At 38.2% G+C, this 27,050-nt stretch overlaps 1 protein-coding gene across 8 annotated transcripts in view; it reads right to left on the reverse strand.

Annotated features, from left to right (window-relative positions):
* Positions 1 to 27,050, reverse strand: part of LOC137286653 (dystrophin-like) — a 386,558-nt gene that overhangs the window by 154,451 nt on the left and 205,057 nt on the right. For all 8 annotated transcript variants that reach the window (XM_067818622.1, XM_067818621.1, XM_067818620.1 and 5 more), the window contains 6 exons: positions 19,294 to 19,469; positions 4,078 to 4,219; positions 2,880 to 3,055; positions 1,997 to 2,141; positions 1,372 to 1,521; positions 640 to 831 (listed from right to left, as the gene is read on the reverse strand). In XM_067818622.1, coding sequence (XP_067674723.1) covers positions 640 to 831; positions 1,372 to 1,521; positions 1,997 to 2,141; positions 2,880 to 3,055; positions 4,078 to 4,219; positions 19,294 to 19,469 — 981 coding nt within the window. The remainder of the gene's footprint in view (positions 1 to 639; positions 832 to 1,371; positions 1,522 to 1,996; positions 2,142 to 2,879; positions 3,056 to 4,077; positions 4,220 to 19,293; positions 19,470 to 27,050) is intronic.

The raw sequence follows: 27,050 nt of genomic DNA on the forward strand, positions 1-27,050 counted from the left end.
ACCAGACAATCCAGTTAGTTGCCTCTCATGACATGCATAGTCACCTTTTTATGACAAGCATGGGTTGCTGAAGGCCTATTCTACCCCGGACCTTCATGGATCTTCTCATTATGGAATTTTGATGTAACTGAATTAGATTTTGTAAGTATCTCAAAATGTCAAAATGTTTGTATCTTTATTAAGCAGACTAACGGGATCAGGTCAGACTTGGTAGACAAATGTCATGGGTTCCCAATTGCGCAGATCGATGCTCATGCTGTTGATCACTGGATTGCTTACAGCCTGCCACCATATAGCTGTAATATTGCTGAGTGCAACGTAGAACTAAATGCACCCACTCACTTTATTAAGCACATGCTACTATAAGGTAGAAAAACTTCACTTCAAAAGAATTAATTGATATAAATACGTAAGTCAACCCTTTCCTCCTCAATATACATTCAGAAAAAAAACCCATTTGTTCCTGACATTACTCTTCAAATGTCTCATGTTCCAGTGAATTTAGCAAACAAATGAATTTAAAGAGAAACACACAGTCTTCAAAATCTGAAGAAGTCTCACAGTTTTGGATATATCTCATGTCCTTGTACAATTACCTCTCATTATAATTGCAACCTTGTACTACGGAACATGACCTACCTCAGGATCAACTATAACGGAGTCGTTGCCGTCTGCAGACGTAGCTGATGAGATAGGGCCAGACTGGGTCTCCAGGAGAGTCTTGGTCTCGGTCATCCAGGACTGCAGCTGACATATTTCTGCCTTGTACAGTCGGAGACGCCGCAGGTAGCTCTCAATCTCATGGATCTTGTCAGGAACATCCTTTATCACCTGTTGACAAAAATCAAGCTCACATATTTGAAAAATTTTAACACAGATATGCAGAGAAAGAACCTTGTCTGGAAATGTCTTGTCCAACCTAAGCATAAACAGACGAGCTTGATGTCTGAGAGGTTTTCAGGAAATGCAATTCTGTTGATTGAAGCTATCATAAAATGTCTCTTGAGTTTTATTATAGCCAGCTGAACCTGTACAGAAGGATAATGAATGACAACTCTGTCATACCATGTATAAACCACATAAACAGTTCTGCTCATTGTACAAGACTCATCCAAAGGTTGAAAGACATTAAATATTTTACTAGGTTTTAAATTACATAAATACTATTAATATTCAGAAACAACTAGAGAAGCTAAATGTTCCAGGCCTGAGTCTATGCTTCACTGTACTTCTCAATTCCCATATCCTACAACATTGGACTAACAAAAAGTTTGGTTGTAGTTACCTCCCCTGACTCAATAAACCAATTAAACTCAAGCTCTGGTGAGTTTAATGATACTTCACAAGTAAGAAAGTGACACAGCTATCTACCTTCTTCCATCGACTGTTGAGGTTCTCCAGATCCTTTTGGATATTTTCAGAATCCTGATTGGACAGAGATTCTGTTTTCAACATTTTTATCCCATTCCTGTTAACAGCATCCAGACTCTGTTGTCGAGGTCCGATGTCGTCTTCACGATCCTGACAACAGAAGCAACAGCTTCAGTGATGTGTGAGTTTGGTTTAACACCACTCTGCACAGAATTTTAGTTGAATTATTGTGTCTGGGCTTGAAGAAGGATGAAAGTTCAAGGTGAAGCAGGTCTGATGACTTACAACTTTGGTGAATCACAAGTGCACAGGTAAACCAAGAAATGTAATCAGTGTTGTACCAGTAAATGTATCAAACTCTCAAAAATAGATCCCTGGCATGTCTGAAGGGAGGGAATTTGTTCACAGATGTGGTACATAGACTAAATCCTATTACCTATGGAACATTTGTGAATGTTTTCAGGATAAGGCCTGATCAGACAGATGATTCTAGTTCATTACTTCAACACACATCAGCATGATCAGATAACAACATACACATGGATCATGGGTGAAAGGAACTGCAATTGGTATTCTCCAGGAAATTCAACATGACACTGCTGAAAATTCAGCTGTTAAAACTCACCTTGACCTTCTCTAGAAGGTCCTCGAGGTATTCCTCGTCAGGGCGGATCGTGGAGGAAAGAATATTCTCTGTCTCATCGATCCAGAAGAATAGTTCATCCATGTCATCAGTGAACTCGCTTGTCTTCACACTTCCTTCATCAATTCTGGTTAAATAACAACATGTGTGTTAGACACTTCACACAAGCAGCCTGTCAATGGACATCATTAATCACTTCAAGCTGCTGACAAATTATTTGAATCAAAGTAACTGCAAATCTTCAGCTTCAACATTAGAACTATAATAAGGAAAGTCAAACTTTTTGGCCACTGCTTTGTGAAAAACTACTAGATACTTGAATTGTTTCCTCTGCATGTTCAAAAGTCTCATACTAACTGGTATGTTTAATTGTTATCTTTCATCCAGTATGTAAAATAGACACTGGTCTGCTGGAAAAAATCAGCCGGGACAGTAAATTTCCACATCAATGGCCTGAATGGTTAATTTTCATGGGGTCACTTTATAAATATATCACCCTCTCCAATTATTCATTTATTATACACTTTCAAATCATGCAAGATTATGGCCTGATAAAAAAATCATATTAGCAGCTTAATGATTAAATCTATGTCTGCATTCAAATTTCCAGCTTGTGAATTATTTTCTGGGTTAGTATCTTTCAGGAATAGCTAGCCCAAATGGCTATCAACAGGTGGAAAATATTTTGCACACTGATTCATCGAAAACTTTTTCAAAAACTTATCACAGAAAAGTTAATCTGCAAGAATGTGGCTTTCTAAAATCAACAATGGTCACAGCTTTGAGCAGATCATTCTGATGATCATGGCAGTGGTTAGCTTGTTTCAATGCTGAAGCTACATTACAGTGGTGCTGAACAACCTACCGATCATGTCTCTCTGTGACCTCAGCGGAAACAACCCTCCATCTCTGGTTGATGGCAGCCAACTTGTCACGGAGTCGGTCAGCATCAGGTGCTGCTGACTGTCGGATAATCTCATTGCCTGCAGCATTCATACTGTTGACAGTGCCTTGCTGAACACGCACACTATTCTCGAGCTCCTAAACAAAGAAACATAATTGTGTGATTGAAATATGGTTGGATCCAGCCAATAGTCAGGAGACACAAGCAGAGGTAGCAGATTTAACAGGGTTCAAGTTGAAGAAAGACAAAATGCATTGTTCTGGATAAATATAATCATGTAAAGTTTAGTTTGGTAGCCGACAAAAAAAAAAAAATCCACAGTTTATAATTGGAAAATACCTGTTTCAGTCTCCTAAAAAAGCTGTTTTATTGGTATTATCAAACTGATTTCATGGTCAGAAGGATCAACCACAAAATACAAAAACCAGAAAAACATTGTATCGTTAGCACTGAGCAGATCAAATCTGAGAAACTTCACACAGATTTCATAGAAAGGACTACTCCTGTAATACTTTATTCCTAAGGCCATTAGTTACTTTCCCTACCTGTTTCTGGACTTGGAGGAAAAGTGTGCACAGTCACCAAGTGACTGTGTGTCAGCACTAAGTACTACAATGTATACAGATGGCAGGGTTCTCAGAGGGGCAACATGGTGCTACACTGTTCAGTTACTGGGATACTGACAGCCCACAATATGTCACCATTAGATCTGACTCGAATTTCACAAAATTTTGGTGTCACTTCTGGGACAATGGTACAGACACCGTGTTGCTTCCTACCAGATGAGGGTCAATAACTGTCACATGTTTAGTCAATATTGATCATGTGATGAGTCAGTATTCAGGGTCAGTGTCTTGACTTTAGAGTTTTCATCAAAATTATTTTGTCACAAGTATGAATTAATCAATGGAACTGCAAGAATCTCTCTAGAGGCAGAGCACAGTTAACATAAGGCGAAAATGTAAGTGAGTGAGTCCGCTTTAACAATGCTTATTGAACAATTTTACAGTAATATCAATACCATATATGGCTCCACATATCGTACCCCTATGGGGAATCAAACCCTGGTCTTCTTCAAGACAAGCAAACACTTTACCACAAGGCTACGTTCCACATCCAAACTAAAATAACCAAACTGACAATGAGTCTGTTTACTTACAGTGAACACCCTGTCACTGGCCTGTATATCGTCAGTCTGCTTGGCGTCGGCCAGTTTGGTATCAGCAGTGTCTAACCATACTGCCATATCCTTCATGTCAGTGTGGAACTGGCGCCACTGCTCCATGGCCTTGTTCCACCGGCTGAAAGAGCCATCATTTCTGGTTAATTACATGCAGAAATACACAATCACTTCAAGAACATTTGGGTGAAGAATAGTGCTGTAAACACCAGACATCTGGAATATAATCCTTAACAACCCAGCCTACAAGTGACACTTAGAGCTTGGGATGCAAAGAAGATTAACAAATAAGTCACAATGTAGTAATGTGTACTGGCTGAAAACATTCCATGAACACATGTACCATAACTGGTGTCTGTATATGACAGGCTACGTGACACTTCCATAACTACTGTAGTTAGCGCATTGACTTCAAACATTCAACATGAGTTCTAACAAGCAGTAACAAATCTGAAATCAACTAAACATCAAGGCCTACAATCTATTCAGCTAACTGGAAGCAGACATCTTGTTGCTGCTCTGATGCCATTGAACTGTTGGGGCAATTGGAGTTACCCCCCTTGCACTGTCTGTGCAACGTCTGCATGGAATAAAATATGCTGTTGCTCTTAAAGCACAACTGGCATAAACACTCAAAGTCACTTCTGAAATCTATGATCATGATAAATATCACCCAGAGTAAGTGAGAAAGGCCTAATCTGGACTAACAAGCCATCATGTCCATGTCACGAGTAAGAGGGTTCAAATTTGATACTTTGATGTGGTTAAGGAACAAATTTTGCATCTCATGAAAAATATCACATGATATATATCACTTATTGCCAAATGCAACATTAAACAACAAACAATCAAACAAACTATTCCCAATAACTGAGAATGGCTTTGAAATGTTCGTATTGTAAAACTGACTTACGGTCTACCAGGAATTAGGGAATATCTGTCACAAATAGATGAATCGACTCTCAAGTCACGGATGATGTCATCTTCGATTTTTTGTGACAATGCCTTAACATGACACGAGATCAGTAAGGGCAACTTAAGCAGCGAAAACAATGGAACTAGAATTCATAATCAGCATGAAGCAAACATGGTTAGAATTTCTCCTATAACCAAGCTGATGTGGGTGATATATTGCTCAAATTGTATATTGCTATTGTATGTTGTTATGGTGTGTTGTTGTAAGTTGTTATTGTATGTTGTAAACAGTCATATCGTATGATACTGATACAGCAACATTCTGTCACACACAAACTATTTACCTAACATACGTATTGGAGGTCTTTCAGTGACTGACACGACTGAATGTACGCTGTTGTACATTTCACCCACCTGGGTTGTCACCTGTCCATCACACTGACAGGGGAGGAGGTCACCAAGTGCATTTAGACAGGTAACGGAATCCCAGCTTTGTCATGACATAATGATACAAATGTCAGATCTGGTCCTGACATAAGCATACACATGTTACAGGACTCTAACAACAATTAACATTCCTCAGATGACTTATGTCCATGTCAGAATGAAACCCAGACCTCAGGTGAGATGAGCAAACATTTCATCCTTGAATGAGTGTAGCCAGTTTGACTGTAGTCATATTGTTAACATGGACCTATGAAAACGGAAGAACATCAGCAACCAGATTATTGAACTGTACCCATGTGTATATTCATATTGTTTGTATCATTGTCATGTGGTGTTTTCCAGTAATAATAAAAACAATATTTATACATACAAGACACATATTTAATATATATGCACCCTTTGTGGGTTGTTTTTTTTTTATGCCACTCCCAGCTATATAACCATGGACTGCAGATAATAGAGCCCAAGCAGACAATCCAATGACTGATGGCATGAACATCATCCCTTGACATCAGGGTATTCCTTTTGGTGGCCTTGTATACTTCATAAATAAATAAATAAATAAATAAATAAATAAATAAATAAATAAATAAATAAATAAATAAATAAATAAATAAATAAATAAATAAATAAATAAATAAATAAATAAATAAAACTGCACCTGATGTGAATGCATGTGTGGTGAACAAACAACGTGTTTCTTTCTCCTTAACAATAATTGCCAATGACAAAGCTGACCATGAACTGGAGGATTCCATTCCATCTTTACACAGAGTAACATGATATACACCACACAGCAGTGGGTATGCAATACGCCCATTACCATAACCCTATTTACTCTAATTATCGGAAATTGAGTCATTGAGTGAGGTTTTTCTCACACATTGAAGTCCATGTGGGAAACTGAACATGGGCCTTCAGTGTGACGAGTGAATGCTCTAACTACTGGGTTACCCCACTGCCCCTACTTTGACATGGACAACCAGGGATAGAACCACAGACTTTCTGCTTCACAGACAGACACCCCACCCACTAGCTCACAGAGGTGATTGTATATCATAACATCCAAGATTGCCAACAAACCTGTTCCAGAATAATTGGATTCAAACATAACCAGAGCCTGGCATTCTATCCAGAATACAAATGACTTAGGGAATCATTAGCAAAAATTCTGTGCATGATGTATTCGGTATCCAACTCCCAGGAGAAAGATGGAAGTTTATATTATGCTATATGGAACTAGAATCCTTACTGCCTATTTTGATTGATTTCTCCTGGCTGTGATCACCAATATATCAACAAATGACAATTTAACGAGCCCAGATCTCTGCTGGATCACTACTGTATTATCTGTTCCTGGTCTCATGAGGGTCATATTTTGCTTGATCAAAATTTACATGCACATTCAACATCAATGGTTTTACTCTTCTAGGAAAATCCGATTTATATTTCTGAAGAATATTTTAAACTTTAGGGATATTAGTTTTGAATGTAATATTATCAAATATGAAGCAGCTCAGGAACTTGTAAACAGCCAGCTAGTCCATTAATGTACACAAATACCATCTATAAAGCATATAAGTTTTCCTACAATAAATAAATATTAATAACATCAAAAACATTATGGATAATTTGCACACAAAAGAGGACAAGTAGGTTGTGAGGTATAAAGCATACAACAGTATTGTTTACAACTGGACATAATGGTAATGTTTTCTTGTCAACATACTCACATTATAAGTCCTGGATCATGGGGCAGAGTAATGACTCCTCGGCCTAACTCCGCCATACTTGAGTATTTCATGTATTAGCTGTATGCATCACACAAACAATAATCACGTTTCCTCCAACCTAGAGAATCTCTTCATTCCTGTGGAACATCATTTCATACACAGAGAAATGACTTGCTGACACACTTTTATTCCTCCTGGCACAGCCACAAGTGTACTAATCCTTCAAATCATCCAAAATATCTTCAAAACTGATAAATCGCAATCAAACACACAGATTATCCTGTCCTGTCTTTCAATATCCACAAAAGTTCACTTCAAGGTGTGGACAGAAATTTTCCAAACTTTTTGACAGCAGTAAACACGGAGTAATTTAAGCCCCGCCCTTCATCCTTGTTCTCCTTGACCATTGGCTAACATTCCAGACTGGATTAATGCACAGATCCTATCGGTCAGCTAATCCATAGGTTAAAAGAGCATTTAAGAGTTCCCACTAATTGTGGAGTGAAGTGATTTAGCAAGTCTATTGTATTGTAGTCAAAAAGCAGTGTGAGATGGTAAGCACAAACCAATGACCTCATTAACCAAACAATATGTGCAAGTTACTTTGAACTTCTTCGAGTACTTATCAAGCAAAAATTCTACATCAAGATTACAGACTTTTAGGCAACAACTATACATACATATTGACCCTTATAAATAATTTAGCAAATGTGTCACCATGCTAACTGATCCCTTATCATTTTATTACAACATTAAAGAACACTAAATGACCTTTGACACCACAAAGCTATACCCAAATACTATTATCAACAGTAGAAAACAATTATTTTTTTCACATTCCTTTTGAAGATTAATAGCTTGTTACAAAAAGGCAAACACAATTTATGCAATTTAAAAAACAATTCTTCCAGAATATAAACTGTATCTCTATATGATAGAGTAAGTGACAGCCTTGCAAGATCACACCCTCATGTCAAACTCCATGCCAGCTTAGCCTGGTTATCTTCACTTTCACTACCACACCTGTGCGCATATACAGGAGGTTCGTCACAAGATTTATGTACCTTAAGAAACATATACCACAGTAAGCACAATTCATTTCCTCTACCCACATTGAACTACAGACATCACATTGAAGAAAAGCTTTGTCTATTACAAAGACGATCTACCATCTCCGGTGTTTGACAAGATTAGTAATTTGACGCCATGCGAGATTACCACCCATCACGTATGAGGTTCCCAATTATTATGAGGACGTGGAATGACCATATGTGTACATACGTTGTAAGTATTCTTGTTACGATTTCAAGTCAATGGTAATCTTGTGTTGATATTTGAAGTAATGAAGAAACCATGACGTGAACGATGCTGGTATGTTCGACATACGACAACCAATTAGCTTGTCAGATTAAGATATTGAAGGCCATTGTTGTTGATATTCAATCAGTCATGTGAGGTATGAACAGACATCTAGCATCCACTATCAGTCATCTATTGTGAGCAGCATGCTGTTGATATCTGCCAGTAGAATATTAATATCCCTACTGATGACGGCCATGGTTTTCATATACAAACATGCGTGATGTGAATCTGCTTATAAATATTAACTGGCACAGAAAATTATGACTCCACAAATCCTTTGGCAAGAAAACCAATCTTGGTCAACAAAAACACATCCTCAGCTCCTGTTTGTGAACTCAATCATCAGAAATTCATAAGTTGGACGTATTCCCAGACATGCATAAAAAACATTTCAAAACACACTCTTCATTCTCGTTGGTTCAGCTTGATGACATTTAGATACATGAGACAAAAATTAATACATATCCTCCTTTCTTCATCCAGTATAATTGAGCGGTGTTCAAGAAGCCTTCTACTTAACCTTCACAAAATGTCACGAGACACTGTATAAGTTAAATCAACACAAGAAGTGAACAATCCCAGTTTCAAGTCAGCTGGGTCAAATCGCCTTCCTTTACAATCCAGGTTTGTCAGAATGTGTCGTTTGCCTAACATCCACTAGAGAAAACTGATACACTCCGGTCAGTTTCAGCTGTAACCTATGTTCATCCATTTCGAGATCTTCTGTCACACAGTCAAACACACAACCCTTTCTTCTCCCAGGACTTCATCCTCTGAGCAAACATACTCAGATTAGTACATGACAATGGTCACAATGTGGCACTGACGGGGCAGTTGACCGATAGCTAAGAGCAACTTTCAAGCTGAATTATCTGTCAAGTATTTAAAACATTGATAGCTGTTGCCTTGAGTCGTAAGACTAAAGTCATTATGTAAATGAAAGTGATAAATTCATCACTCACGACATGAGGCAAGTCTATCATTCTAGCATCAATCACTGACACCCAGAACAAATTGCAGGCATTTCATTATCTCATAATAAGTAACTCCTTGCTCCAAGTTAATGTTTGAGTGATGATTAATTTACATGCATTATTTTAACCCCATTAAGACCTTGGTCCTTGTTACAAATCTTCACTAATCCAGATGATCCTTGAACGATGTTGCATAATATCCTGATATACACCTCTCCTTTCTTTGCATGTGATTTACATGTATATCACCCTTCAAGAAAGGTATATCACTTTTGATCCACTCACGTATGTTAATGGTCCAGATATGCTAATGACCTTTAATGACCACATGCCAGGTCTTGCTCAACAATACACTGGACATTGGTCAGTTTACATCACCACTATCTGTCTCTGTTTGTGTCCAGACTCTGATTATTACCTGTAATTAGTGGATTTACAGGAGTTAATTTCACAGAAATGCTGATTGTTGATTTTCCTTCCTACTACTGATGTATAGGTGTGATGTATGATTTGTCATGAAAGAATCGGTGTTGAAGAAACTGTGGGGTTTGCCTTGTGGGTGCTGAAAACAGGACCAGGAAAGTGAATCCGAAATATTAAAAAATCTGTGTCACGTCATTTCATCGGTGTCAATTCCACAGGTGTTTATTACCATTCAGTTTTCACTGGATATACAATAAAATATTCGTCAACAAAACTGTTGATGAAATTTGATCGTCGCACAAACTACATAGACCAGAATCGGAAATAATGAAATATCCATGTTACTGTAACTAATGACCCATAAATCTCTCAGTTTATAGAAAACAGAACATCCCAATCTGGGACGAATCAATACATCCATACAGCCATTATACACCCCATCGTCCAGGGAAGCACTTCTCCTTCCTCAGTGTCCAAATACTTGCTGCCATTGATTCAGTGCCATGTAGATGTGGAGATCAATAATTCACCAAACTCGGAACATTTTGCATGTCCTCTACAACATTTCACAGTCTTGCATCTCCAACAGTCCATGGAGATCACACACAGCCATGACAAATCCATATATCTTCATAACAAACAACTTTGGTCACTCAATGAAAAAACACATGATCCCTTACTCTCAAACCAAATCTTTCCACGCCAAAACAAGTCTCTACTCTCAAAACAATTGTGCTGGAGAGCAGTCTAAATCCTATTGGCGTTTATGGTAATGGAAGCCCCCCAAATCAGGCTTTTATATCTGTACATAAATCACCTAATGCCATTTCGATAGGAAAGGATTCCATTTTGTGGATTTTGTAACATGTTAAGGCTTATTTGTGTCTCCAGACTCAAGACTGGCTGATTTAACAATAGAAGCACATTTACATCTGACTGGATCTAAACCAATATCTGACTCCCGTTTCTTCCAATTCTGTTGCCTGACGTTATGTTCTTCCTTCCTCCTACAATCAGCACTGAGGCAGTAAAGGAGGTTGCCATAGTGTTGACAGAAGTCAGTCATCCATGACAATCAATTACTCAGCACTCAATCTGTATTTCCATTTATCCTCAACACTTAATCTGTATTTCCAGTTTTCCTCAGCACTTGATCTGTACTTCCTTTTTCTAAACAACAGAATTAACAATATCGACAAAGCCAGTGCCTGATATTGACTTGCACACTTGCTGTTGTGTAACTTTCACATCAGCATCAACATCACATAGTGAAACATTCACAACGTCCATTTCCCATTGACAGACTCATACACAGAGTATCACTTCCGATATCTTCTTGAATGCATCGTACTTTCTTTCTTCAGTGCAGGAGTCTCAACATGGATATCATACTAAGATCCACAACAGATAGACTCTGTGCACTCTGCCACCTTGACTGAGGAACACTGTCCACTTTAATCACACAGTGACGTAAATGCACACAAGCATCCCAGTGCAAAGTGCATCCAAAAGTCTTGTTGATAGCGCTATCAGCACAGGGGTGGGTGATATTGACATATATCTCAGTGCTGGGGTATACAAGTCATATCATCCATGTTGATCACTAACCAAAGGTTTATGAGACAACTGAAGCTGATTAAATGTTTATATTCCTTAATATCTGCTTCCTGCAACAGATGTGCGACATACACAATTATGAACATACATTAATCTGCATGACACAGGTTTTTAAAGCCATGATTAATCAATTGTTGCTTATCTTCAGAGAGGCGTAGCATTTTTGGTATCTTACCAGATATTGTTCCTTCACCCGATAAACAACAATTTGGCAAGAATCTGAGAAAGACAAAATTGATTTTTATCCATGGCAACCGTCACCATAGAATACTTGTGTGCAGGTGATAAGGAGTGTAAAAGTAGGTGAATATAATCTGTAACACCTGTTGGATAAGAGAATGAATAAAGCTTCACATTGTAACTAGCACCACAAGTCGGTATGGCTGAAGAACACACCATCAGCAACCTAATACAATGATGCCTGGATGATATGAACAGTATCACATTCATTATCTTACCTCACACATAAATGTTGCTTTCTGATTGGCTGAGTGGGCGCCCTTGTGTTATTTTTCAATGTGCCCTGCTTACAAGCGAGTAACATTTCATTGTACCCTGCTGGGAATGCCAGCTTATTTGGTACTTCATGGCAATAATTCTTTATCTCGACTAACATAGAATCACATAATATGTATGGAAATTACCAATGGTTTGCAAATGCAAATCAATGGAAGGGAGATAACTCTAATTCTATTTTTCTTGTCTACAAATTGTAGTGATGGCTACAAAAAGATTTGTACTCACGCTACAAACAATTCAAAATTAATTCTGAAGTGTTTGGTAAGACAAATATGTTGTTTACTTGTACCCTGGGGCCAAGACAGATATTTGACTCTTAGCCTCAGTTCCCATTATACAGTTCCCATTATCAATGTTCATCCAAGTTACCTGAAATACAACTATAAATTAAATGTCAAATAACTAATATAGAAAATATGTGAATATCATTTTGAAAACCAGTCCAAACAGTAGAGTCTAAAGCTCAGTGTTAGGTACACAACTCATACTCCTGGAAATGGGAGAATCTTCAGAGGTCTTGACATGAAGTCACAAACGACATACAATGGCTGCACTTATGTTCAAAACATAAACAAACATGATTCCATCAAGTAGATATGCGCACACTTCAATGTCAATTTAACCTCTTTGATCTCAATAGCTTGTGGACAGACACACTGGACACATCAAGTATGTTTCATCTAGACCTCTTTGCCAGATGAGGTCAATGCTTGTCTTCTTCAGTTGTTAAGGACAACATTGCAACAACAACATGGGTACTCCAGTGGAAGTGATCGAGTAAATATTTCTGTAAGTAATATGTAACAATAATGCAGCAACTTGGGCCAGATCTAGTGTTGGTGTATTATTGGTTCCTAGTTGACATTGAGGCTAAACTGACATGGCAAGCATGAGGAAGTGGAGGCCTATTCTTTGTTTTTTTCAAAATGACAACACCAGCAGAAGAATCCGGATCCGTTATGACCTGAATTGAGCTGGTAGTGATACATTGGGGTGATTATGTTAAGAATAGGTTAGGATGTTAGCAACAATAGTTGTGAGTGAGTGAGTATGGTTTCATGTCGCTTTTAGCAATATTCCAACAAAATCATGGCAGGGACACCAAAAATGGCTTTCACACATTGCAACCATGTGGGGAATCGAACCCAGGTCTTTGGTGTGATAAAAGAACACTTTGACCACTAGGTTTTCCCCAAAGCTCCTTCCACAATAGTAATACTTTCACATCTGATATAACATTCTCACATGCAAATACAGGAAAATGTTATAAAATAACTTGATAAATGAATTACCTCCAATACTCACACACATTAGATTAGCTTAGATTGTTACTTTCCACAAAACTGTAGATAAAAGTAATTTAACATATTTTTCTTCAGTAACTTAACCTGACAGAATAACCAAATTCTTTGGAAATATTGTGTGTTCTGTACATGAACTGTCAGCTGACGCCAAATTTCAAAACATGTCTGGCATTTTCTTCTCCCCTGTAATGAAATTGGCCAACACCCAAAATGAGAATACAGGAAAATGTAAGCCTCCAAATTCAATTTGCAGCAAAAAGGTGTAAAATCCTTGCAAACCTCAAAGGCAAAGCTAAACACATGTTGCCAATGACAACAGAAAGTAAATACTACACACAGTGCCAGTAGATGTTCCCTTTGATCCAGTCTAGATTATGTCAGTCTCATCACTTAACACTTAAGGAAACACATGATCACATTACAGAATAGTGTCCAGTTTTTGTAACCACCCTGACATGTAGTTGACAGTTAACAATATCTGCAAAGACAGCCATCCAAATAGTAGCTTGATGTATTAATAATCAAATATTTATCAAATGTGTACTTTATGAAAGCATAAACAATACCAAAATCATAACAACTTGAATAAAATGTGATCTAACATGAAAAAATTGAACATACATGAATTAGTTGCATCTTTCCAGCACTTTCAGAGCAGAAGTGTTTAGCACAGCCAAATATGCAAAAATTTCATACAGGCCAAGACATAAGTTCACTTAATTCTAGCAAGTGGAGGAAATAACAGGTCAAAACCTTCAAGCACTGTCCATTTCAGTTGAACATTACTGAATTAAAATCTTGTTTTTTTTTCAGCTTTTACAAAGTCAATGCTGTCTTCCTGAGTGCTGATATTCATGAGCCTTTGAAGTGTACAGCTCATACTCAGATAATCATGACTTCCAAAGGTCACAAGAATATGTCAAAGACTATCTGAGAAATTGTCTGTAATTAATTTTTCAGCCTTACAACCGTAGCTCAAAATGCCACCATCTTGCAGCCTGCTTGGATAATTCACAGTCAAGTAAAGCTGATAATTGTTTTTATAATGGGTACCCTGTGGCTGCACTGTGACAGTAGTCTGAGGTTAGCAGTGGTACAGACCCTTATGGCAGCTAGTATGCTAGGAATCTTTGGGTAGATAGTGGTACATGCCCTTAGTCATGACAGTATGCTAGGACTCTTTGGGGAGATAGTGGTACATACCCTTAGTCATGACAGTATGCTAGGACTCTTTGGGGAGATAGTGGTACATACCCTTTTGTCCTGACAGTTAGTATGCTAGGACTCTTGGGTAGATAGTGGTACATACCCTTAGTCATGACAGTATGCTAGGACTCTTTGGGGAGATAGTGGTACATACCCTTAGTCATGACAGTATGCTAGGGCTCTTTGGGGAGATAGTGGTACATACCCTTTTGTCCTGACAGTTAGTATGCTAGGACTCTTGGGTAGATAGTGGTACATACCCTTTGTCCTGACAGTTAGTATGCTAGGAGTCTTGGGTAGATAGTGGTACATGGCCTTAGTAAGGGCAGTTAGTATGCTAGGAGTCTTGGGTAAATGGTGGTACATGGCCTTAGTAAGGACAGTTAGTATGCTAGGACTCTTGGGTAGATAGTGGTACATGGCCTTTGAGTAGGGACAGTTGGTATGCTAAGAGTCTTGGGTAAGCTCTTAGTAAGGACAGTTGGTTTGATAGCGATCCTTCACTTACTCATTCAAAGGTGTGTTCCTGTTGTTACATATTATCATGTATTAGAAATCATAACATGCCAGGCTGTTTAATAATATATACAAAACAAAATACAGTTAAAGGAATTTCAATTTCATCACACAATAGGTAATCTGTCATGGTTGCTGGGACTAACCCCACACAGCCTTCCTGTTGTATGTGATCTTTAGTTTCTTTTGAGTGGTAAGATAAGATTACATAAGATAAGATCAGATAAAGGAACAGAGGCAATATTCTAAAAACTACAAACATATACACAGTAGCAGATATCTATACTGGTATCACAAAGTGAGTGAGTATGTTTTTTTCAGTCAGGACAATGTAGGTTCTCATTATGAGTGAGTGAGTGAGTGAGTGAGTTTTTAGTATTACGTTGCACTCAGCAATATTCCAGCTATATGGCGGCGGTCTGTAAATAATTGAGTCTGGACCAGGCAATCCTGTGATCAAAAGCATGAGCATCAAACTGCGCAACTGGATACTGATGATATGTGTTGAGCAAGTCAGCAAGAATGACCACCCGATCATGTTAGTCGCCTCTTACAACAAGTGTAGTTATCTGTTATGGCAAGTAGGGTTGCTGAAGGCCTATTCCATCCTGGACCTTCACGGATAGGTATCACAAAGTAGTATATGTACATAAACAATGACAAATGTTCAATAAACCTGGCATAATTCATAATTTTACTTGATACTGAAGCTTTAAAGAAACTTGATATTCTGTCACTGTCTGTAACATATAACCAAATACCATCTTAGACCCCTAAATTGTGTCCAAATTATGAAAGTTTCCAAAATCATGTATATTTACACGATTAACCATAAGCATCACCAAAACACCTGACAAGACATTGAACATATCAACTCTGGAAATAAATCACACCTTGGTCCTACTTCAGAACATAAACAACACAAAAGTTAAAACAAGTATTATCAACTTATCAACAGATCCTTACAGAAAATGATACTGAAAATACATCAACCATCACATAGTCTCAGCCTGATAATTACTGAAATCTTTTCACTTTTGCAGAAGAATCAATTCACATGGTGTACACAACAATCACATATTTTTCTGACAGGCAACACATAAAGAGTGGTCAAGTTTATTCACATTTAATGTTCATAGGAAGAAGAGCTACAAAATCTGAAAAGTATGTCTTGTGAATACATATATACAAAGGGGAGTAACTCTCTACTTGTGATGACAGTTGGACACCCTGCACAAAAGTCTTGTCTCACCCTCACTGAGGCTCAACAGTTCACCTTCCATTATCTTTTAGTGTAATGCTTTAGTCCTAAATGGACCATATCAATATGTTTTCTCTGGCACTGGTTCTGAATCTCCAATCTTACTGGAGCTGCTTTAAATGGAATCATTCTTGTAAATCTTTTACATTATGCTGACCCTGAAACACCATATCAGAAGAGGATACTCCCAGCTCTTGGGAGGGTACATAAACATTTATCCGAATTCAATTACATTACAATTTCTACTGCATGCAGCCAAGCTAGGACATTTCTTCTCATTTACCATCAAGAGTGAGTGAGTGAATTAGTGAGTGAGTGAGTGATTGAGTGAGTGTGGCTTTCAGCAATATTCCAGCTATATTCTGGTGAGGTACACCAGAAATGGTCCTCACACACTGTATCAAAAGGGAATCAAAATCCATATCTTCAGTGTGAAGAAATGCTCCAACCTCTAGGTTATGCCACTGTCGGTAAGAAAAACAAAAAGGCCTAACTGAACCAAATGATGAACAGCATCACACTGTAGACAAAGTAGTCACTGGTTTCTAGTGTGAACAACATTCCACAAAGTGTAGGTACCACACATAACATAGACACCATTGTATCCATCCAATACAAATCTGTAGACATAAAAATGGCTGCATGGAGCTATTCTGACAAAAGAACCACAACGAGCCTTGTACCTAATCACTCTCTTTATCCATGAGAGTGATTCAACAATAAAGACAAGTATGACTGCCTTTAGCTACTCTGACTTTGAAAACACAAAAAAACACATGACTAGTCATTCTCTGTATCCATCCAATACAAATCAAAAGCCACAAATATGTCCAGGCGCTATTCTGACTGCAAGAAACACCAGTCACATAACTTGACACCCACTGTATCTATCCAATCCACATTCTTCATAGGAAAGCCTTCATGTGACCTTAAGAGAGAGAAAGAGCCACCTCGTGATACACCACACAACACCTACTATCTGGTCGGCCACTAATACAGTGACAACCTGGGGTGAAACACATTAGTATGGAGAAGACAAACCATCCAGTTGACAACTCTAATATCTGCCACCATCATGCTGTCACTTCTACTTGTTGTGTCTGTTGCAGATGTTGAGATGTGTGCCCTTGTAGTTGGGGAGAGCTCTAACTAGGAGGAAACCCCTTGTGAGAGCAGGGTGAGACACGGTACCACCATGTCTTGTTATTGTTGATAAAAATATTGATTTTTTCATGAGACCTCAATGTTGCCTGCATTTTGGCATGATCTTTGGTCTGTCTCGACTAATCCATTACCTAAACCCCATCAATGCATTATGGAAGGTTGCCAACATTAACAGTGTTAATAACATTAATTGTACGTTAATTACAACCATGTCAACAGCTGTTGCGATTTCTTGCCAAGCAATGTATCCCACAATACAGTGCCCTTTCAATATACGGCACTAGGCCAGGGGATATTACACCACACCATTGTCATTTCCACACAAGAAGCCAATGTTCTAATGGGATACAGGTCAAATGACAACACTCTTGCCACGAGCAGCATGTAATAGATCGGCCTTTCTCTTGTCAGCAGATCAGACTCATGTGTTGTCTGGCGATCAATTACAACCATGAAACTCAATTACATTAACACAGCAAAACAGTCTAGACATTGGTCGGTGTCTTCTTACTCTCCTATCACACCACTAGAAACATGTACATTATGCACACACTGATGCTGACAATAGGATGATAAACTGACATGAAGTCATGCATACACCTACCTTCATCATTCAAAGCATCCTTAGACATATATTTTCACTTTCAGAGTTAAAGAGCTTTAGAGTCCAAGCATGGTATAACACATTTCATGAACAGCTGATTTGGAATGGCTGTAGGATGACAAAAGTTACCTCCCTTTGAATATGGACTCTCACATAAATAATTAATTACTGTATTGTAATTCGAACTGATTGACTCCTGGTTCATGTCCTATGACTGCTGTATATTATTTATTGGTGGCAAGCTCTGTCATCTTCCCTGTCTCCAACAAATATATGATTAATAAAAAATGTCATCCAAGAAACACAGCCTATTTATATTCCTGCTGAGCCATGCATGAGACAACAATTCTTATGTCAGTTCAAGTACACAACTCTACTCGACTCTAACTCTACATGTATTCATCTGTCCACATACAACTCAAACATGTTCTAGTGTAAGGCTGACTTAATCAATAACATGCACCTCTTGTACAGCGTGCATTACAACTGGAACACAAGGTTGGATTGTTGTTAAATGCCACACTCAGCAGTATTCTTGACATGTTAGACGCAGTATGGGAATCTCAACGGATGACATTTAGCATATAAAGGATTTTAAGGATATAAGTTTTGAATTTTCGCATTGGACTGTTTCAAAACCTCAGTGAATCACATGTCGTTTTTAGCATCCAGATTAAATTTGTTTGTTTGTTTGTTATGTAATGCAGCAAGCAGTAATATTCCTGCTATATAACTGTATCTGTAAATAATTGAGCATGGGCCAGACAATCCACTGATCAACAGCATGAGCATGAGACAGGAGTGTCAATTCTACTTTAGATGATGCAGATGATGTCAAGATAAGAAAGATGCTGCTGATTTAGTCCATCCGTTTTGCCACTTTGACATTTTCAGACAATGTGGCATATCATTGCAAAGGCTTTTCATTCTATCATGCTTGGTAGCATCTTATAAAAGATGCCACTTTTTTAAGGATCTGCCAAAGATTTTTTCGGAATCTGTATGAGAAACTTGTTTCAGGAAAGCAGCACACAGAGTTGTCTCAGTCGACATATCTATACCATTGTACCACACATCCAGTTACAGTACATCTGCGTTGAGCCTTGTCAGTGTCACGTGTACTTGATACATGCTGGAGTAGACTACTCACTCAAGTGTCTCCGTGTAAGAGCTGTTGACTGCTGTCCAGTCTCGGTGAAGATGACCAGCAGCGTCATTGATCTTCGCCACCTCATCTTCATTGGCAGACTGGTACAGGGCATCCTGCTTCTGTGACTCCAGCTCATCAACGGTTCCTCGACACTTGTCTAACTCATCTTTCAGTTTCTGAAAAAATGGACAGAGCATTGGAATCACTGCATGTAAACAGTCTGGACTAATACATGACTTCAAATTACCTTCACTGCAGGTACAACTCCTGAAATGGACTGTTTAGACAGTCAAGTGCAGCACATAGAACCTAACCACACATTTTAAGATCAAAGTTTAATTTCACATAAGTAGAATATGTGAGATTTGTCTTTATCTTTTGTCAGAAAAGTCTCAAACAGGTGATGCTTGCCATAGGTGAACAAAATGGTGAGGTGGTCTGTCTTGAATACTCATCTTGTATCTGCCACTATACTTTAAAAAGCAAAACACATTAGCTCAATACGTTAACAAACTTTTAATATTTCAGATGTAAGGGCTGGTTAACAGAGTTTAATGTTACACTGTTAAAACTGTCACTTTTGCAGCAATGCACTTGACTAAATAATGATAGAAGGGTACATAAAATCTTCTGAATTCTGCTGCTGGGTACAGCGGGATTGTAATACACTTAATCACAGCCTGAAACTCCTGACATCTTTAATATGTGTCAGTATTTTGTCATCAGCACCAGCTACATAATGAACACTCTGGGATCAGAGTATAGATTGCCAGTAGATCCTAATACCCATGGCCACTTGCTGGCCATAAGAACCAGCTAAAGGGGGAATAGGTTAGGTCAATAGGCAGTCATTTTCCTCCAGTGGCTTCGACATTTTGTGAGTGATTTGAATTTTATGTCACGTTTACTAATATTCCAGCAATATCATGGTGGGAGACATCATGGTTTCATGTGCATCCATGTGGGGAATAGAACACATATCTTTGAAGTGAAGAGCAAACACTTTAACCACTTCGCTACCCAACTGTCCCTTTGCACATTTTACTGTCAAAATCTGGGGCCTAATGCACAAAGCTGCTGTAGTGCTAAGGTGATCGTAACTCCCATACCTTAACACAGACTTACGACAACCAAAGCACTACAATCGCTTTGTGAAACAGGTCCCTAATGTTTCTGGATCGGGCTTCAGACAGTACACACTCCCTTACAACTTGTATCTTCACAAAACCTTCTGTATTTGACCACCACTGCCTACAATATCACCATTCTAACGCTTCATCACACTTTCTGCAGCACTCGTGTACAAGACAAACTAATACCTCATAAACTTCTGCCAATCAGCCTCAAACACCCGTGGCTAAAAAATACACGCTACTCTCTCAGCTCTTTTTTAAAACAAACAATCTTTGGAACACAAATAAGCATAAAAAAAACATGATACAATCTCAAAAGCGGCGTGAACTCCTATCACAAATCATCTATACCTGCAGAAGTATTCTCACACCAAAAAAAACAAATTGTGTTTGCTTACAAAACACATTAGGCACAAGGTAAAGTGAAGTAACCAGAACAGCAGAATGAATATTCATTATGTGATAGTCAAGATATTAGCTCCGATGTGAACTTGACGTACTGTGTAGGTACCAGCTGACAGAAGCCATGATACCACACAATAAATATGCTTTACCTCTAACCTATCTTTACCCTTAATGTTTCAAACCACTGGACACACATGGAGTTTCCATATACAGACAACCATTTCCTGACCTCTGATTACTGTTATTGTTTCAAAACATTAGACAAGCATTAAGTTTCCATAGTGACATAATTTGTAATAAAAGCTACTGTCTGTGTTAGGTCTAGTGTCTGCTCCCATCTTAAAATGAAATGATTCTGAAAGCAACCCTTCCAAAGGATTACATCAGAACTACAACTGAAACAAGTAAGTGCTCAATGAATTCCAGCATTATTGTGACTGTTCCACATCCACTCAATTTACAAATCACAACAATGGGACAACAAAAGATATATGGGCTTCAAATTAAAACAATATAAACATATTGCAGTTTATTTTGGGGGCAATATCGTATTTAATTAGTGAAACAAAATAAAACGCTGGTCATGCCTAACTGAGGCACAACTGTTTCCTGAGTGGCTGGTAACAAAAATGGGTTCAGGTTCAGTCATATGACTGCCCTGAACAATGCTGCAGACTTTTTAGTTTTGTCTATCAGGGTTCGGGAGTAAATAAATGAACTGTCTGTGTTGTCATTGTTGACACACTTAGTTGTAAAGCCTCACACCAGTATGTGAAAGGAAATATAAATGTAAAAAGTGAGCGACTTTGGTTTCACATCTGTGTACCTCTTGTTATAACCCTTGATACATGACACTTACAAACTGGCAAAGTCTCACTGACTTAAGAAACAACATGGATTTACCCGAAAAAGACAAATAAATAGTAGAGATGGAAAATGTAAGCCAAAATTAAGCTTGAAAGAGGGTTCTAATATATTACAAAGAATCCAAAGCAGAAGATAAAATGAAAAAACAAGGACCTGATCACTTTGAAATTGTGGGGATGAAATACAAATACCAATCAAGGATATTTTGGTAGAAGCTTGTGTGAACGATGACCGATTTCTATTCCCAATTCAAGGCAATTTCAAACACCAATTATATATGTAATTAAATTTTAACCGCAGAGAAATATAAACTTTTTTCACAAACACCTTGAAACAGTGTCACAGTTTGCTCCTAAATCTTCAATTACATTTGTTTAAAAAAAATGGAGAAAGATCAAAGACATGCACACATTCATTTGACGCAGCAATTTCTGAACATAAATAGCTCTGTGATTTATTTTCATACGAGCCCTTCTTCCATTCCACCTCTAACAAATCATTGCTGGTGCCATTGTGAGCTGATGAGGTCTGGAACTGTGTTCAAAGACATCAGCCTCCTGCGTACCTCACAGTGAATGCTATCAAGGCAGTGGATCACACTTGTGACTACATCTACGCAAGACCTGATCAGCTGATAGGCCATACTGTCAGGAGTCTCTCCTCAAAGCTCATGGACACTGCACACTTCCTCACAACAAAAGGCTATTTTTGTTTTTGGTTTTATTTATCTAAAATAGCCCATTCGGTTGGCTTTGATGTTGATATTTCTCTCATTTATTTCCTATCAGTTCTGTCAGGTTGGGAATACAGATGACACGAACATGTTGTGTTCAGCTGTTGTGGTGTAGGGTGAGGGATGTATGGTGATATGTGCAGAGCTGGGGATATGGGGTTGAGAGTAGTATTCAAGAGTGAGACTGTGAGACAGTGAAAGAAAAAGCGAGAGACAAAGAGAGAGAGAGGTGAAATGGGGTTTAACATTGGTCTTAAGATCTTTCCCACAAACGATGACATGTACGCATGTGTATGTGTGGCTGCTTATACTCGCCCAGACTTAAACTGTTTCTATAGTGGTAGCTCACCAAGATACCATGCCAGCAAGTGCCATAAGTACCATATTTTAAAGCATTTTGGGATGCTGTAACAGAGAGAGAGAGAGAGAGAGAGGAGGGATTGTGTGCGTATGAGTAGTAGTCACAGTATGTATCTTTAAAGACTCATGATTTTTTTCCCATCGCTAGAGATATCTGTCATGGTATGTCACTTCTTTCATAATCCCACACATACCCAAACTTCAATTAAAGGTATCACAACTCCTCAGACTTTCATTAATGGTTTCCACTGACACCCCTCGCACTTGATCCCCACTGCAACACCAGTTGAAAAAATATTTACATTTTCCCACTGCCATTGGTGGGACCTCAGGTTACCCTAGAAGAAGAAGACACAGTATCATCACTTCTCATGAACAAAACTCCCAAACTGTTGGCTTTGGCAGCCACCCAGTCGACCACACTCGAAAAATACACAACTTTCTTCCACTAGCCTGTCACTCAGCCTATTTAAAGCCATGACTAGTAATTAACAATTAGAAGCCTGCTGTGGTTGCTATTATGGAGGAGGTAAATCCGGGTTCAGTGTTACATGTTGTCTTTGTGGGAATTCTCCATGGGAAGGAGAGAGACTGTTTCTAATTAGTTTTAGATTCTTCACGATTGTTTTATTATTCTTACTGATTAGAAATGTATTCAATTTAAAAAATACATACCTTTGATTTTAGAAGGTGGTATATTATGTGGGAATAAGAAATACTGATGATTTCAAAGCAGCATGTTTCATTTGGTGAAGATGGGAAAATGTGATCATTTGTTTTCTGCTGTGTACAGGACTTGAGTGAGTGAGTGAGTGAGCGAGTGGGAGTGAATGTTGCATGCATGCTTGAGTGTGAGCATGTGCGAGTCAAAGCATGCATTCGTGAATGAGTGAGTATTTACTGCTGCAGTCAGCACTATTCCATCAGAAAACCACACTACAATATCTTCAGGACTTACTACCAACAATAACAGGGCAGAGCTCCTATGAAGTGTTTCAAGAGCAAGGGTTTCAGACAGTGTACTCACCCGGTTGTCTAAGCCAAGGTTCCTGACATGCTTAAACTGGGCACAAAGCACAACTAACAGAACCAGTTTCAAACTTATCATTATTTGCATCCTCCATAACAACAAAATCCCAAAGAATACCATCATCAGGTTTTTCAAGAGGTCTATCTATGTTGTAAGTAAAATGAAGAAAGGAAACAACATCTAAAAGTAGTTTTGATAAATTTTGTGAGTTAGTTTTTAAACCGCTTTTACCAATATTCAAGCAATATCACAGTCAGGGACATCAGAAATGGGCTTCACACAATGTACCCGTGAGGAGTTTCTTCAGTGTGATGAGCAAATTTGATAATAATTAATATATGCAGGCATTCATTGTGTCAAGATGATGACTGCAATTTTCAAATCTGTTACTGAGAAAAAGGAAGGAGTTTTATCAAGTAATGTAATAAATCAAGTCCTATATCTGCCATACAACAAATTGAGCAACTACTGCCCCCACATAACATGACCAATTTGCATTTTCTCTTGTGCAATAGTTGTCGTACCACGTGCGCACGAAATGAAATGCGTGATTACAGGCGTTCTCTTGTCCCAACAAATCTCATCAGGGAGAATGCAAGTGCAAGATGTTTTTTGTACAACACGAAAAGTTCAAAGTATTTATTTTGGAACACAATTTCTTATGACAAGTGCCCAGCTTCAGCATGAGATAAACTGTTGCGAAAATCAGAAATGTTATATTTTCTTATCTCAGAAACATATGCTTGTGAGCCAAATATTTTATAAAGATAGAATTGATTGTGACAACATGCCAGCACTCATTCTACAGAGTCCTAAACTCACCGAACAAACTGATGTATCATTTAAATCAACAATAAATACATGTTCTATTAGTTTGTGACCAAATGAATAAAAAAATATTTCACAGATATCTCATCATCTATTATTCTACAAAATGTTTCTCTTGAGACTACAACAAATACAAACATTGCTTCCAGATGTAGGGATTCTCAGATATCCACAAAAGACCTTTCTTCCCTCAAACTTCCACAATACAACCAAGATAAACTTGTGCAAATCAGCAACTTTCAGCGCACTAGCATTTTCCCAACCAGTATTCGATGACTGATCAGTACAATTATACTACTACCCTAACACATATCAGGAGTGATCACTTCATCAGCTTCACCACATCAAGGAGGCTAGTTTCCAACATAAATAAATCATACTTTCCAGCTGAAGATAATCTAAGCAGGAGATTCCACTGTGTGATTTCATTTCACACATCAAAGATATTCAGAGGCAATACTGAACTGAACACTGAGCTCTCCATTCATGAATGTCATCTTACTTAGTGATAGCTTCCTGTTACTGTTTCAAGTAACTTCTTATTCTTAAGAGGCATTGGGGTAGCCAAGTGGAAAAATGTTGGTTCATCATGCAGAAGACAGGGGTTTGAATCCCCCATGGGTCCACTGTGTGAAGCCTACTACTGGTGTTTCCCCTCGGGATGTTGATGGAATATAGCTAAAAGTGGCATAAAACCAAACTCAGTCTGTAAAAATATTTTTAAAAAAAGAAAGAAAAGAAAGAAAAAAAAGATGATCATTACATCTTTTTTTGCCTTTTCATATTGTCTTATTTTATATTTGCAAGTCACATGTAAAAATTCACAAATTTTCAAAGAGAATCAACCAGAGAGTAGCGTTTCTGAAATCACATGGTATTCCAAAACACTCATCAATTCTAACGTTGAACAGTGTAAAATGTTTCCATAGCTAGATTATTAAATGCCAAAGACTAATGACGGAGTCTTTGTTTAGACAAAATTAAAGAAACATATGAACAGTATCTCATTTCTTATTTCCTCAGCAGGACTGGGAAATACACAAGTGAATCAAGAACCTTTAACTGTCGATGTACTGACCAGGATGATGAATGTATATTTGATCACAAATCTACACTTCAAAGAGATTTCTCTACTCAAGTCTTTGAAATTGAAGAGCCCGATTCTTCTGGCCATGGTAGCCAATATGTCTACAAGGATATGAGCTGATCCACAATAAATTGAATGTCACAGACTACAGATAATTGTCTCAGACTGGTTTAAAGTTCAACTGCCTGCTACTGAGAAAAATAAAGGCTGGACTGTTGTCAATAAGCATTACCTTTTGTCTTCAACTATAACAAAATGTAGAGTTCTGTGTTGAGGTGCTTGGATCAGCATGATGCATTTCACTGTGTGTCAGCTCCCACTGGGTGGAAGGCATCAGGTTATATAGTTCACAGATACATGGGCACATGGCACTCTCATATGCCACTCAAAACAAGTTAGGATTAATTGATTCACTTTACTGAGGTCAATCATGTCAAAACCTTTCTACGAGAAAGGGCTGAGAGGGTAGCTTCATGGGTAAATCATTCATTATGTTAGACCAAAATTCAATTTCCCACATAGGGAAAAATGTGTGAAGCACATTTCTGGAGTGCGTCACCATGACATTGCTGGAATACTGCTGGAAGCCTTATCAAACAAAACTCAATCACTACTTTCAAGAAATGTAAACTGCATCATAAACTGGGCTGACCTGGGATTCGAACCCATGATAACAGAGAACCATCACAAGAAACTGAAGCACCCAAGACAACAAGACCCTACTTAAGTCCAAACAGACTTACTTAAATCTTCTGGAGGGCCTGTCATAATAAAGCAGGTTGATCAGAACTTCTACTGCTATAGGTTAACAGTCTGTGGTACTGAATCCTACATGAAATACTCTGAACTTGTCCTCACACAAGACATAAAGCAATGGCATATAAACAGACTCTGTGAGAATCCTTACTGTCACAAATGCAGGAGCAGTTTTCAGAGATCTTAATATATCCAAAGGATAAATTAAACAGAGCTTCTAGCCATCTAAGAACAGGAAGTAATAATGTAGATTATCAGAGGAAAAATGAAACGAAAAAGCCTTCTCAATTAAATCCACACAGTGCAAGCAGGCACTTAAACTAAAAGTGTCTGTTTTTCAGTGTTAATGTGTCTTTCTAGATAAAAGGCAGTTGTATGGAATATCAAATGTTTAGGAATAAACATTTGGTATAGATTAGGTACACGTGTTCAGGTATTTCTGACCATTGGGCGGGCACATCCCAGGGACTCTCTACCTGGTGAGACATAGTTGTCCTGTGTACAGCAAACTATATCTGCCTGGCTACTCATCCAAAGGTATCTAAACAGACACTCCAT

Source organism: Haliotis asinina, chromosome 6 (assembly GCF_037392515.1).
Source record: "Haliotis asinina isolate JCU_RB_2024 chromosome 6, JCU_Hal_asi_v2, whole genome shotgun sequence".
Classification (NCBI taxonomy): Eukaryota; Metazoa; Mollusca; class Gastropoda; order Lepetellida; family Haliotidae; genus Haliotis; species Haliotis asinina.